This window comes from Manacus vitellinus, unplaced genomic scaffold (assembly GCF_001715985.3).
Source record: "Manacus vitellinus isolate BGI_N305 unplaced genomic scaffold, ASM171598v3 scaffold_1_pilon, whole genome shotgun sequence".
Taxonomy (NCBI): domain Eukaryota; kingdom Metazoa; phylum Chordata; class Aves; order Passeriformes; family Pipridae; genus Manacus; species Manacus vitellinus.
The window spans coordinates 6930740-6944998 of record NW_021939396.1 but is presented as its reverse complement, the minus strand read 5'-3'; the positions used below and the strand labels follow the sequence as shown (position 1 = coordinate 6944998).

Genomic DNA, 14259 nt, shown 5'->3' with positions numbered 1-14259 from the left:
CATGGAGTAATTTGAGACCATTTCCCCTTGTCCTATCATTATCTACCTGGGAGAAGAGGCCAAGTCTGACTCTGTCACAACCTCCTTTCAGGTAGTTATAGAGAGCAAGGTGAATTTTATGTCCTACCTCATCACTTTCTACAGCTATCTGAAAGGAGTCTGTAGCCAGGTGGGGGTCGGTGTGTTCTCCCAGGCAACCAGCAGTAGGACAAGAGGGCACGGTCTTAAGCTGTGCCAGGGGAGGTTTAGGTTGGATATTAGGAAGAAATTCTTTACAGACAGAGTAATCAAACATTGGAATGGACTGCCCAGGGAGGTGATAGATTCACTGTCCCTGGAGGTTTTTAGGATGAGACTGGGCATGGCACTTAGTGGCATGGTCTGGTAACCACGGCAGTGTTGGATCAAGGGTTGGACTTGATGATCTCTTTTCCAACCCTGTTGACTCTATGATTCTATGTCAGCATCAAATATTAACCTCTCTTTTTTTTTATTTTCTTCTCTGATTTAGCCTGGAAAGAAGTGTTTGGCTGTCTACAGGGCCAATGAACCCATGAACTACACCATCTCAGGATGTGTGAGCAAAAGTCCATACAGACCCAAATATTGCGGCGTCTGCACAGACAACAGGTGCTGCACACCCTACAAGTCCAAGACTATTGAAGTGAGGTTTCAGTGCCCAGATGGAACTGAGTTTTCCTGGAAAATCATGTGGATCAATGCTTGTTTTTGCAATTTGAACTGCAGGAACCCCAATGACATCTTTGCCGACTTGGCTCATTACCACGATTACTCTGAAATCGCTAATTAAATTGGCTGAATGCTTGAATTGACCCATTGCTCTGATTTTACAGAGGTTTTAAAATAAAAGGAGAATTTTCATCCACTGCCAGTGTACAATTTTTTTTCCTGAGGTAGGATGTTAAATATCCTTGTTTTGCCACACTGTTTTGGAGAGGTCTTGAACAAGCAGGATTTTTAACTCCAATAGATCTTCATCCATTAACAGCAGCCAGGAATTCCTTCATTCACTGATTCCAGGACTTAAATGACAGCTATGTTGGCACTGCCATTTATCAGGCCAGCAGTTTAATTGCCCAAAGGAAAGAATAGTACACTAGTATGACAGCAAAATATGCTGTCAGTAGCTTAGACATGAGATTCAGACACTCTTATTGTCATTTCTTGAACAATGTTGTCTAAGATGGAAAATTGACATATATGTTTTATTTTTAACATTAGACATGAAGATTTGATGGTCTGACCCTTGGGACTAAAGTCTAGTGTCTGTCACACTGAGATCAGTGCTAGAACTGCCCCTCCGTCATTCTCAGTCAGATCCTTCTCCATGGTGAATTTCATGGGATAAGCCTAGGGGGAAGAATGTTTTTCCTGAAATCTCTTTGTGATGAGTCTGTCTCTCACTGCAATAGGCTGGGTCCAAGAACCTCTGTGTCCTGCTCTCCTTGGATTCACCTCAATCTCTTGGAGTATCTTGTGCCAGGGACATTTTCACGGTTCTCTACCTGCTCTGAATCCAAAATAGCCATCCCAGAACTCATATTTTCAGTATAGATCCTCTATCCAGGGGTTACGTATTGCTCCTAGGCTAGCTCTGCAGACCTGAAGGATGAAATGTAGAGAACCAGATGAGAGATGAAGGGGCAACACCTCATGCACCCATTTATTCACACAGAAATTGTGTAGCCTGTGTCTGGGGACCACCACCTCCTCCTCCCCATATGGTTATCAGCATGCAGGTCACTCCACTGCTGCCTTATCAGTGACACAAATCATTGTTTTACATGGCTGGGGTAGAGGAAAGGAGACATATGCTAAATGAGAAAACAGACATTAAGCTTCCCATCAGCTCTGTGAATGTGTGGATGCAGAAGGAGAGGCAATCCTTGTCACAGCTTCTGGTCCATTAGTTCCAACTGGGATGAGGCTTAGAGTAAACATCAAGGTAAAGCATTTTCTTCAGAAATGGTTTCACATGCAAATATCAGCTAAGAGAAGAAAAAAATCTGTCATTACCATTCCAAGCAATACATTTATCATCACTGAAAGGTGCTGGAGCCAGGTTTTTTTCCAATAAATTGCTAGTACAGCACCCATGCCCTATGGCACATTTGCTATTGCTTTACTTGGGAGAGAAGAAATGTGTTTCTGCATGGAGAACTGTAGTATCTGTTCCAAAATCCCTGGTGGCACAGTAGAACTGATTGACATATGGTCTGGAGATTGGACCAGTACAAGGCTGAACTTGGAATGATGCAAGTGTTTTAAATTAGTCACTTATTTTGCTTTAGTTTCAGTTGGCAAGTTGTCTCCATCTTGATAACCCAGTGGAAGCTAGATTAGTTTCTGGGAGATATAAATCTTTTTGGTTATGATGAATTAAAAGTTCTCGTGAGTGATCTGAAAACAATGTAGTCCCTATGTAAAGACAACTAGGAAAAATGCTGTGTATCTTCAAAAGCTGCTAACTCCAATAACATATTTGTTTGTATATAAGAATTCTGCCCACATATTTCCCATAGAGCTGGGCCATTCCTCAAGTCAAAGCTTTTATTATTTCTTTCTTTAAGCTTCCATGAAGAACCCAGTGGCAGAAAAGAAGGGTGGTATCTCCCTGCATGTTTCAACATTCTTTCCTCTTTGTTCCTCTGATGATAAGGAACCTGAGGTCACCAGCATTTTGCAAGATTCAGCCCCATGACTGCTTTGGCCTGGATGATGTGACAGCAGAGGTCATATCTGACCTATTCACCTCCACCCAAATGAGACCTCAGCACTAGCAAGACTAAGAATGTTACATTTTAAACTCCACCCCTTGGTAAAAAAGTCTCATGAGAATATACAAAAAAGAGGCCTTGGCCAGGAAGCGGAAAACATTGACAATGTTTTCCAAAAGGGAAAATGGTTTGTACTGAGACATGTTATAGGGAAGGCATACTAGGATCTCTCTTTCAGTATTTAAATCTAAATATTTAAATCTCATACTTAAGATCCCTTAAATATGGCTTGGAATCCTGTGTTCTAGTTCTTGCCCATCTTAAAATGTCATATATATATATGTGTGTGTATATAGATATACATATCACCATGGCTAGGCTTCGCAAACGAAGATTTGGGAAAGGCTCTATCCACATTTGTTACAAGCACGCTGGTGGCTAATAAGGCCAATACTAGATAGACATGTCCAATTGCAAAAGGCACAGCAGAAAGACTCCTTATACATCCATAAAATATTATGTGGATGCAGTTATATAATATTGTATGTAATATTATACATAGAAACATGCCCATGAATATATATGTGTATATTTACATATATATATTCCTATGGTGCAGTCTTTGGTGCATAAAAAGGAGTGCATATGTAATGTGTGTTTATATGTACAATCAGTCTTTCTCTGTTTTACATGTACACATAAGGAAACAAAACCAGGATCAGATTATGTTCAAAGAACTGTGTCCCTCAACAGGCTTGCTTTGCTTTGCAATTAGCTAATGCTGTAACCCTCTCAATGAAATGCTGCAGCGGCTGTAACACACGGCTTTCACTGCAAGATAAAAGAAGCTATTGAAAACTTATGCATGGCCAGCAGCTCCAGTGCATGTCAGTTTTTAGTGAAGTGAATGCCTGGAAACCACAGATCTTGCCCAGTGCACCCAAGATGTTTCTGTTTCTAGCCTGGTTTCCTAAGGAAGCAAGGCATATGCAACCCTGCCATCCATTTGTTTGTCTGTCTGTCAGCCAGTCCCTTTGTGGGAAATGCCAAACAAAGGGGGCAGAAGTGTAAAGATCTCAGAAGCGTTGCAATTCATGCAAAAAAATGAAACCAAAGAGCAGGACAGGGAAGAGGACCACCACATTGTCCCTGTCAAGCCCGTGCACATCTGCCAGGCAGCCAATGTGTCCAGCATGTCTGCAGTGTGGTCCAAACACCTCAGCAGCAGTTTAAAGGGGTTTTGAACAGATGCACCAGTTGGAAACCAGCAGCCATGGAGGAGGCACAGCTGAAGCAATCACAGACGGGGAATAGTGGTTATTGCACTGCTGTAAATAGTGTAAATAGTGCTGTAAATTGTGGGGAGATTGGACACAAATCTATAGGATGCACAGCCTCGTTAACTCTTCTGCTTTTACAACTCTTTTTCTGGTGACTCTGAAAGGGAAGAGCATCACTTGTGGACAGTGAACTTGACCTGCAGTCTGTGGTGCATCAGAGATCCTTTGTTCTAACAGATGTTTACAAGAAGATTAGCGCTAGGACTAAGGCAACAGACCAGCCTTTAGATTCAGCTCCCTGGCTCCCTCTGTGCTTGGGCAAACCATATATCTTTATAAAAGCATTTTGTGGTTGTTGTTTAAATACATTGAGGATCTAGATCCTCAAAGGCTTTCATGGATCCAGCCCTTGGTTTCACTTTTTCTCAGTACTTCAGAGCCAGAACAAGACTCTACTGTTCATTGCCTCTGTTGAGAGTGAAAACTCCTCCAGCAGGAACTGATGTTCTCTGTACATTTGTACAATGGGCCCAGGTCTCTGCTGGGACCTGAAAGGGATACCATAACCCAAGGAAGCAACAGTAATAGCATTGGAGGAGATACCAGGAGCAGAGCTGGTGTTAGAACCCTCTGCTGCAGCAGTCCTGGGAAAGGCTTGAGAAAGGATGAGAGTGACAATTTTGCAATCCAGTCTAAGTCAAGACAGTTTGACACACATTCTGCTCACAGCAATTATCTTGTTAGACCTGTAGTCTGGGACAAGGATGGAGGGTGGGATTTTGAAGGTCTACTCATGGTGGTATGAACAATAAAACTCCAGTGAGCTCCAGTGTCCGTAGCCATTAGCCTTCTGTAGGGACTTCATCACAGTCAGTACAGTAGCTGAAGCTGTCTTGTTTGGGAATCCCAGAAAGCAGGTTATCCACTCAGCAAAGAAGCAGGCATGAAATTTATTCAAATGCCTTTTCATGGAGCATTGGCTGGAAATTAAAGCATCATTTTCGTGTGCATGAGATTGGAAACAGGGTGTAGTGCAGTTGCAATATTTTTTATGTGCTCACTAGGGTTGTGCTGTGCATATGTAAAACTCTAGGAAAAACACAAAACTCAGAAACACTGTGTCATCTTGTAAATTAAACCCTGAGGTTTTTTTGGTCCCATTTTTTTGGAAGGAGTTTTAAAACAAACACTTTATTAAACTGATATAGACAGAGTGCTCTCACTATCTAGAGGCACATATCCATACACATACCTACTGAAATTGTGGCTTTTCCTGTTTTAACAGTTCTACAGTTATACCTGTAAGCTTCATACACTGAAATACAGGAAAAATTAATAGGAAAACCAGATTGGCTTGGCAGTGTCAGCCTGAGTTACTCCAGCTATACATAACACATTACTTGTTCGTAAAGCATCATGGTGAGGCTTTTTGAGATAGCATGTTGCTGCTATGGTTTAAAGATATTAAATAACCTCATAAGTAGTAAATGGTTAATGAATCTATGACTGACACCTCATTTAGAAGCTTAGGCAGGCAAATGGAAGTGAAATATGTCTGCCATTGGCAGTTCTTTTCCTTTACTGATCTCCTTGCCTGGTCAATGTCCAAGTGTGCATTCATGATCTGTGACAAAGCCCTGAACTGGAGGATACATACAAATAAAGAGCCAGTAATATGGTAAAAAAGGATGATGTGGAAGTTTCTCCTTCAGTGTGAGTATTTTGTCAGCTTGGGAAAGCCAGGTGTTCCCAAACTAACATGTTCTTGTTTGCTGGTCTGTTTCTGGATCTACATTTGTTTGGGTTTTTTTCCCCTTACTGGACTTGGGACAGACTTCTAGAGTCTCTGAGCAAAGTGGAGTGTGTTCTTAACCTGTCTAAGTGTGCCTTTGTTAGCAGCTCCCTTGAGAGGCTGTAGTAGTAACCTGTTTGCAGCAGCCATACATACCAAAATTGTTCAAACAAGGTCATTAAAGACATAGGGGAAAGCATTCACTAATCCATATCCCTTAATTTACATATCCTCAGAAATACCCCCAGTAAGGATTCTACCCTTTAATTCTAGAAAAATATGCTTGTAGAGTTTTCCCACAAATCAAGTTTGCCTTCCAGCCTGAAGCAGGTTACTTGCCTTGGTAGGAATTTAAACACTGTGAGTGGCCTCATGTTCTGAACAGTTCTGGGTTGGTGTTGGAGTTGCTTACAGTTCCTGGAATTTTAGGTGAGAAAGCATGTTCTTTCCAGCCTTCTCTTTCAGTGTGCTTTATTTTTGTTTCATTTTGTTGCTGGTCGGTTTTGTTTGTTTGTTTGTTTACTGGAAAGGGTAATTATCTACATTTTAAGCACTTTCCAGAAAACTGTGCCTCTGGCAATAGCTTTCATCAAAGGTACCACATTTCTCTGCTGTCTCTATAGGCACCAGAAATTCCATGTGTCCTGTGCTCTCCCATGTGGCAGCTGCCAAGTGCACAGTCTTGCCTGAAGGGTCATTAGTCTGGGAAAACCATCATCTCCTGAGTACTGTGCACTTTCCAAATGATGTGTTGACCCTGTGATAGGCTCTACTTCTGTAGGACCTCCCCTGCTCCAAATCTGCATGAGTGGCAGGGAGGGAATCACCACGGGATCAATGCTTAACACTGGCAGCTGGTGGTAAAGAACTACGATTTTTTTTTGATTTGGTGACTTTTCATCATTGAAAAGAAGTGAAATCATATTGCAATCAGTCAGTAAATGACAATTTCCGAGCTGGAGAGATATAAGTGCAGGACTGAGGTCCAGCAGGGAGGGTGTGACAGTGTGCATGTCACCACTGCACAAGAAGCTGGGTGGCACCTTTGCATAGTGTAGGCTCACCAAACCCTACAAGCAGGTTGGTCATGGAGACTTCACTGGGAGCTGTCCCAGCCCTCCCCCAGTGCTGCTGCCCAGCAAACAGCCGTTCCCTCCCCAGCCCCCTCCACACACTGACCTTGGCCTGAATACCATAATCCACTCCAGCCATAAGCAATTGCAGAGAGTGGCAGGTCATCCAAGGATACTTTTTCCAGCTCTGCTGCAGGTCATAGCTCTCTGTGATGCTGCTGCTTGGGAAGCAAGAGCTGCCTGCTATCCCCTTTCTCAACCGCTGGGCTCTTCTGGACATGTCTAGTGATGCCTGCATCCAGTGTATGATGCACATCCCACAGCCACCAGTGTGAAAACACGTAGAGTATATGGGATGTGGGGCTGCTTCTTTAATGACATCCAAATAACAATTCTCCTCCAGCCCCCAGGAGTGCAGGGTAACGATCCCCAAGCTGAGTTGCAGGGAACAGACATTGAACTGTTTGGCAGTTGGAATCAGAAGCCTTTTTTCCTTTTTTTCCCCCCCTAACACTGGTCAGCAGTTGTGTTGTTTATAAAATGAATGGAGCCCTTAATGAAGCAATACATAGAAACAGTGAAAGGCTGTGTCTGTCTATTACAAAGGGCTGAGGGGGAAGGGTTGAGCTCCTAAAATACCCTGACATCCTTTCTCTCAGTTATTTAAACATTAGGCATAGCAATGATCAGCTACCAACATAAAGCCTATATTTGGCTTGGTGGAAATGCTAAATCCACACATCAAAGTAGCTGTTCATAGGGATAGACCAGGAGAGGCTTTCTGTTCCAGTGAACGTGAAGTAGTGCAAAATACTGCAAAAAAATAAAAAAGGCAGCATGTGGGAAGGGGGAGGGCCAAGTTGCAGCAGCACTGTTCAATGTGCTGAATTGGTGGATGCAACAGACCCCATTACCAGCACGTTAAGGATTGCAGCAGATACTCTGCCCAAGATACAAAAACAGACATAAAGAGGGTTCCTGCACTGGAGAGTAAAAATAAGCAGCTTTGCTATAAACAGTTTTCACTCCAGCTCAGTCCATCACTTGCGACACGACATTAATCATAAACCTTGAAAACACATCTAGGTTAAAGTTTCCAGCTGTTCAATCTATAGAGACTTTTAAAGAGGAAAGCAACATCCTTCAGCACAAAAGACCCGCTGCCATGACATGGTGTTGGTACATCCTCTCCAATTCCTTCTCTGCAAGGACAGGGCAGGGGAAATACATCTTGAAGTTCAGCCAGACTTTTGTACAGTAGATGTCAAGGCCCAGACAGAGATGGAAAGAACCCAGATTTCAGCAATGACATCCTTTCTATTAGTGGTTTTGAAGAGCACCACAACAGCAAAGATTTGGTATTGAAGTATATTGACGGCATCAGGAAGCCTCATGGTCCCTGAGAGCCCATTCTGTTCTCTTCCACCCTTTATAACCCCAAAAGCAGTGTGAGATGTGATCTGGTTATTTTCTGGAAACCTCCTTTTATCGAACCTGAATTTCCTCTATGCTGTAAGAGCTCCTTGTCCCCTGATGGCCATTCATATTTGGAGAAAAAAGCCTTTTCTGGATTAGTGACACTACACTATCCAGGTTAATTCTGTCCCCAAGAATATTGTAAAATCAACTTTTACAATCTCTAAGAAGGCTTTTTATAAAAAAAATCTAATAAATCTGAAAGCCACTTGCATCTCTTTAGTTACAGCACAAGTTAAAGATGCCAGGAGATCAGTACTGCAGGGAAAGAGGAGTCATAACTCCTTGTAAAAGGTAAGGCATTACTCCTCTGTGCTGCCCTCCAGCTTTTATTTGCAGATACACACTGTTCTTTGCCAAATGAATACTCTTTGTTGCAAAGCTGACATTTATAGTGGTCCTAGAAACGCCTCGCTGCTCAGAAGTGTTTGCAGACCCTTTTGTGCTTCAAGAAGGCTTGGATGCATTCCTCCCCATTAAACCAAAATAAAGTGCCTGGGCTTAACAGGCACACCATGGTGTCCTTGTGGAAGGAATGATTAGCCATTCCCAGAAAAGCTCAGCAAAGAACATAGCTTTGCCCTTCTTTTGTAAGATGAACTGGCACAGGTTCCTCCTGTTTTCACTGGCGCTGGCTGTGGTTAACCAAATCAAGCCCTTTGCTGGTATCAGTCCAATCATGACTGCTGAATCAGCATGTCTAGCAGAGCCTTGGCTCAGACATGTCAAATATTTGCTTTTGCCTCTTCCTATCACAGGATTTTTTGAGATACAGGAGGAATGAGCAGCCCAAAAGAGTCCCAGCAAAGTCACAAAGCCACCTGTCCCTGACAACATCAGTATGTTAGGTAAGTCACTAGGTTAATCTTTACTCTTCTGAAGTTAGATTCTTACAAGAGGTCCAAAAAGAAATGCCTTTAGAAACTCAAAGTGGCATCTGCAATTTCAGTCAAGAGGTCTGCATACCTCCAGCTATTCACAAAGAACATGTCACATCAATGGATTTACAGATCAGATCTGCATCAGAAAGGATAAAGTGAGCATGGCACCAGCGAGGAAGCCAGTGTACAGACCACAGATCTGTGCACTAGACAGTACTATAGCCAGAGAGACAAAGAAAACTTCAAACAGCAAATAGTACTCTATATCATGGCTTAATATTTTGCTATATTTCTTAGAGTAAAATTATCCTTTAGTATTAATATTGCCAATAAAAATGCTGAAATGTGTGGTGTTTTCTTAGTATAAATAGTAAGCTGGAATGGGGGGAAAAAACTGAGCACAGAAGTAGGTAATAGCAGAGATATAAGTAAAAGAAAAAAAGATTTCATTGATACAAAAGGATAAGAATATACTTGGACTGAGAAAGATTGTACTCCTGGTAAAACATGAAGACACCAGACATTGCAAAGTTACAAATTTATTTGTTTTGAAATAAATACAAATACTTCATTAAGAAACTTTTCTTGATAGACTTTACACAATAGCTTTATTCTTTCTGGAAATTGTCTGTTCTTCCCACAAACCATTATGAATATTCTACACAAGAGCTGAAGTTAGTCAATATAAAGTAACCTAGATGGCGTTCTTCTGAACAAGCAATCCCAAAGTATTATCATTTGCTATTTAGCTGCTTGGCCTTTGAGCTTTTTGCTTGTGTGAGGACTGCAGTTCAGCAGGTATGCACTGGAGCTCAGGAAATCCTGTCCTGCTATCTATGGAAGGACAAATTTAAGAACACCCAACTGTGAAAATCTGACTGGCAGATAGGTATCAAGCCACTAGCTTCAAAGAAAGCAACCCAAGGTATCAGGAGGCTATGTAAAGATGCAGAACCAGCAGATCATGACATTTACGCAGTCATTAGACACTGTATTTCAGAGATAGAGTGTTGCTGCTCCACCACTTTGTGGAATACAGTTCTCAGCACCGGTGAGATCTCATCAGTTTCAAATCAGGTAATTAGTGGCAGTTGAACATACAGTATCTAATTACATGCCATCCCAGTTATTCATCTCTCCTGACAAAGAACAGCTGGATCTGGCTTCGCTTGCAGAATTTCAAATTTATCACAATTGTGCTGGACACAAAAAACTTGAGTTGCAAAGATAAGAACCTTCCTGAAGGAAAAATCAAGCTGTTTCTGCTTTGCTGGCGTGTATGGCTATGCTACTTCTTACAACTACACCAAGTTCCACAGTATGGTAAACCCTTTGGCCCAAGTTCCCAAACAGGGAATCCTATCTTGCTTATCAAATTTAAATCTTGTCCTCTTTTGGCTAAGCAGATTTTAGGGTCTAGGAGGGGGGAAGGAAAGGAAGAATGAAACTAAGTCTCAAAAAAGTGAAATAAAAAAAGCTTAAAGATTTAGTTCATCTCAAAGTCACATTAAAATCGCCTATTTTAGTAGTATATTATTGTACATAGGAAAACAGGCTTGAATACTAATGAATTAGAAGGCCTATAAATGCACGATACATTAATTTCTCTATCATTGAAGTCAAGCTATATACAATGAATTCAACTCCAGCTTCAACATGAGGCCATAACACATTTGTTTCATTTCCTTTCGTAAAAGTAATCCATAATATTTTTCTCCCCCTCTTTGAAACTCATCTCAAATTGTGCCAGTTTACTTCAAGATAATAAGAGATAAAGGGGCCTGTAACAGCTTTGATTTTAAAGGAGGGTATTGAGCAATTCTGGTTTGACTCTGAAGTGTTTACAACCACATCAGCTTTTGGCAAGTATCCTTTAGAATTTGGCATCCACTGAAGGAGGGCACAATAGCAGCAGCTGTCTGAGATACAAGAATAACAATAGAGCAAATGAGATGCTTCTTTTCTTTGGTCCCTGTCAGACCCTGGTGAACAGAGTTTCTCCTACAGAATAGCTTGAGATTAATACCAGTTATGTTTTTATGATACACAGGGGGCATCCATTACTTTTTCACACCGTGACCAGTTTAAACCTCCCACATCCATCTAACAGGACACTTCCATGGACTTGGGGCTTGATTGTTCAGCGTTGCTTGCCGAGTTCGGTGTCAGCTCAATGCGTGTGTCTGTGTGGGAGCGGTTCCTGGAACCATCCCCAGTGTGGGATCGGCTCCTTGTTCCCTCCCCAGTGTGAGACCGGCTCCTTGTGCCTTCCCCGGTGTGAGACCGGCTCCTCTGTCCTTCCAAAGAGGTTACGCTGGAGCCAGAAGCGGTGCGGGACCTCATCAGCCGCGTCATGCTAGCAGAGGGCACTGGAAGAAGAGTCTTTCATTAATTCCTTCCTTCAAGGGTTTGGAAGGAAGTCCTTGCCTTCCTCTCTAACCTTGACCACCCTTATAGAAGCCTTCGAGATCAAATACATGCTTTTCATGGTAGCCTCTCATGCAGAACTACCTTCACTGCTCCAGGCATACAGTTAAGGAGCCTAAATTACTAAGGTAAAATTGGTGGTCAGGGCTGAGGGATTCAAGGCAGCTTTATGGTGCATTGTTGTGGCTGCAAGAATACAGAGATAAACTAAAGAGACTCCATGAGACCTCCCATTACTTTCAGATGTTTAACCTTTGCTGGCAGCCCAGGCTGGAAGCAGCTGTACACAAGTAGCTGCCATAAGCACATATGTGGAAAAAAACCCCAGCTACAACTCAAAGAAACCTCTGAGCTAATGAGGTTTTCAATGTTACATGCAGTATATGAACCATATCCTGTGATGCCACAAGGGGACACTATTACAAATATCCACCTTAAAAACATCAAGATAAAGTTAAACAGCTATTCGTGGGTATCAGCTGTTCAAAAAGCTTTCTTCTGTTTAATAACATCATTTGGTCTGAAAACCTTTTGCCCAGATACCACAAGTGTTCTTTTCTTTCCCCTTGCAAATGCACATCCAACAGGGCAAAGATCACACACCTGAGATCAGAGACTCTGGGTGCTTAGATGCCCAATTAACTTTGATAGTCAGATCAACCATTCTATAAAACCAATACTTACTGTATCCCATTCCCTGAACGAAGTATTTGAAAGCTTCTGCAAGCTTGGCAGGCTGCAAAAGAGAGAAAGTGTTATTTTAGGCAGTAAGTTAGTTACATTACAGTGTCATAGATGTCACAGATGTCCTATCTTAACAGGGTTCTCAAATATTCTCTGGACTCTACTGACCCTCTGAAAGCTTAATTTATGACAAAAATCCACCATTCCCCTCTCTAGACTGCTCCCCTGCCTCATTATTTTAGAAAATGAACACAGGTATTTAAGAATGAGATTTCCATAGAAGTGACAAGTCTGGCTCAAACTATGCTTGTGCAGTTACTGAAGCAGGTGAACTAAAGTAAAACAGCTGGCCTCACAAAATATACAAGGCAGTTCATGCATGGTCAGTAACTGAGTGATTCCTAATCAGCAGAGAACAAATTCTAGTCAGAGCTGATAGTTATATTTATAGGGCAAAAAAAGCTTAGCAGGAATACACAGGCACAACTGCCTATGATTGACATTCTTGCAATGAGGCACTCCCAGTTTTTCTCTGCTGCTGACACAGTGGCCACATAAGCCTCACAATCTCAATCATTGCACATGAAAATATTTTTTGTATTCTATCTGAATCACTGCAAAGAATGGACTCTGCATAGCAGAAGCAATGCACATACTACCCTGTAGCTTTAGAAAAAGCCTTTTCCTGACTCCCACTGTTGGAGCACACACTGCCTGTCCAGGGACTTCAGCTGAAGGCAATTACAAATTCAGGTTTTCCTTAAGTTCACAAACACCACGTTATATTGCTTAGAAATTTGTTTAGATGTTAGATTCTAAAGTTGATTTATAGGGCAGCTCCTTTAGTGAGGCAACACAAGAACACAGGTAAATTTTAACTTTCCCACCCTAATTTTATTACCAACTTTGAATTTAGGCCTAAATATATTTCATAAACTCCAGTTCATTCTCAGTCAAGCAGAGTCAGTGTATGCAAGAACATAACATTGTTATTTCCTGACTCCACTTTCCTGATCTATGCTATAAATAGTCCAAATAAGACTGTTTTCAAAATGCTAGTGCTCAAGCCTTAATCCACATCTGCTTAGTAAATAGGTATAAAATAATACTTCTGCATTCCCACCTCAGATCTTTACTTGATTAAGACTCTATTAGTGAAAATAATATCTCCTCCCAATCTTAATTTTGTGCTTCGCTGCTCTTTTAAGAAAAAAGAAAACTCAGATGACCAATTCACATCATTATTCATGAAATCATAACCATCCTTTTGGCTGACACTTGGGAACAGCAAGTACCCTACAGGAAAACACCCCTTTGTTGCAGTCTGACACACTTCAGAACAGGATTAGTAGGATTTCCGCCAACCAAATCCTACCTGGGAAACTTGGGGGAGCCCACCGCAGTCAGCCATCTGAAACAAGATGAGAACAGCCAGTTAGTGTAATGCCAGAGGAACTCATTTGTGCTCAGGATATATTAAAATGACCTTTTTAGCTATCTGGCAGAGAAACATTTCCTCTTGTTATGTGAGTAACGTCCACGTGGATGAATACAAAGTAAGTCGTTACACATTTATAAAAGTTATGAGTGGACCCCAGAAAACCCTGAAGTTTCTTGACCATCAGGCAAAGAATCAGTTGGAGCTACAAGTGTTTTTTTACTAGGCAGTGATTACCAGTTTCTTAGAAACCAGCCTGATAGTCCTGGTTACAAGTTCAGCTCTGAATTACAATAGCATGACTCTGTATTGACCTGGATGACAAACAGGGGAGAGAAAACAAACACCTGAGGCTCAGAGGTGAGAAGGAAAAACAATTTGCTGAGATTGCGGATGGCAAGCATCAGCCTGCCTTGCCAAGGGAAGCAGGGAAAGCCAAATGAGAAAAGCTATCTTGAGTGCATGCAGTA

General features: G+C 41.8%; 2 protein-coding genes across 3 annotated transcripts in view; one reads left to right on the top strand and one right to left on the bottom strand.

The window, feature by feature from the left end:
• Positions 1-887, top strand: part of CCN4 (cellular communication network factor 4) — a 34790-nt gene extending 33903 nt beyond the window's left edge. The window contains exon 5 of one of the 2 annotated variants that reach the window (XM_008934754.2): positions 512-887. In XM_008934754.2, coding sequence (XP_008933002.1) covers positions 512-811 — 300 coding nt within the window. In that variant the 3' untranslated portion in view covers positions 812-887. The remainder of the gene's footprint in view (positions 1-511) is intronic. The other variant, XM_008934755.2, reaches the window with a different exon arrangement.
• An 8876-nt stretch (positions 888-9763) lies between these two features.
• The window catches only part of NDRG1 (N-myc downstream regulated 1), a 41370-nt gene continuing 36874 nt past the window's right edge, over positions 9764-14259 (bottom strand). The window contains exons 14-16 of the mRNA XM_029959339.1: positions 13727-13762; positions 12352-12403; positions 9764-11609 (exon numbers count right to left, since the gene is read on the bottom strand). Coding sequence (XP_029815199.1) covers positions 11344-11609; positions 12352-12403; positions 13727-13762 — 354 coding nt within the window. The 3' untranslated portion in view covers positions 9764-11343. The remainder of the gene's footprint in view (positions 11610-12351; positions 12404-13726; positions 13763-14259) is intronic.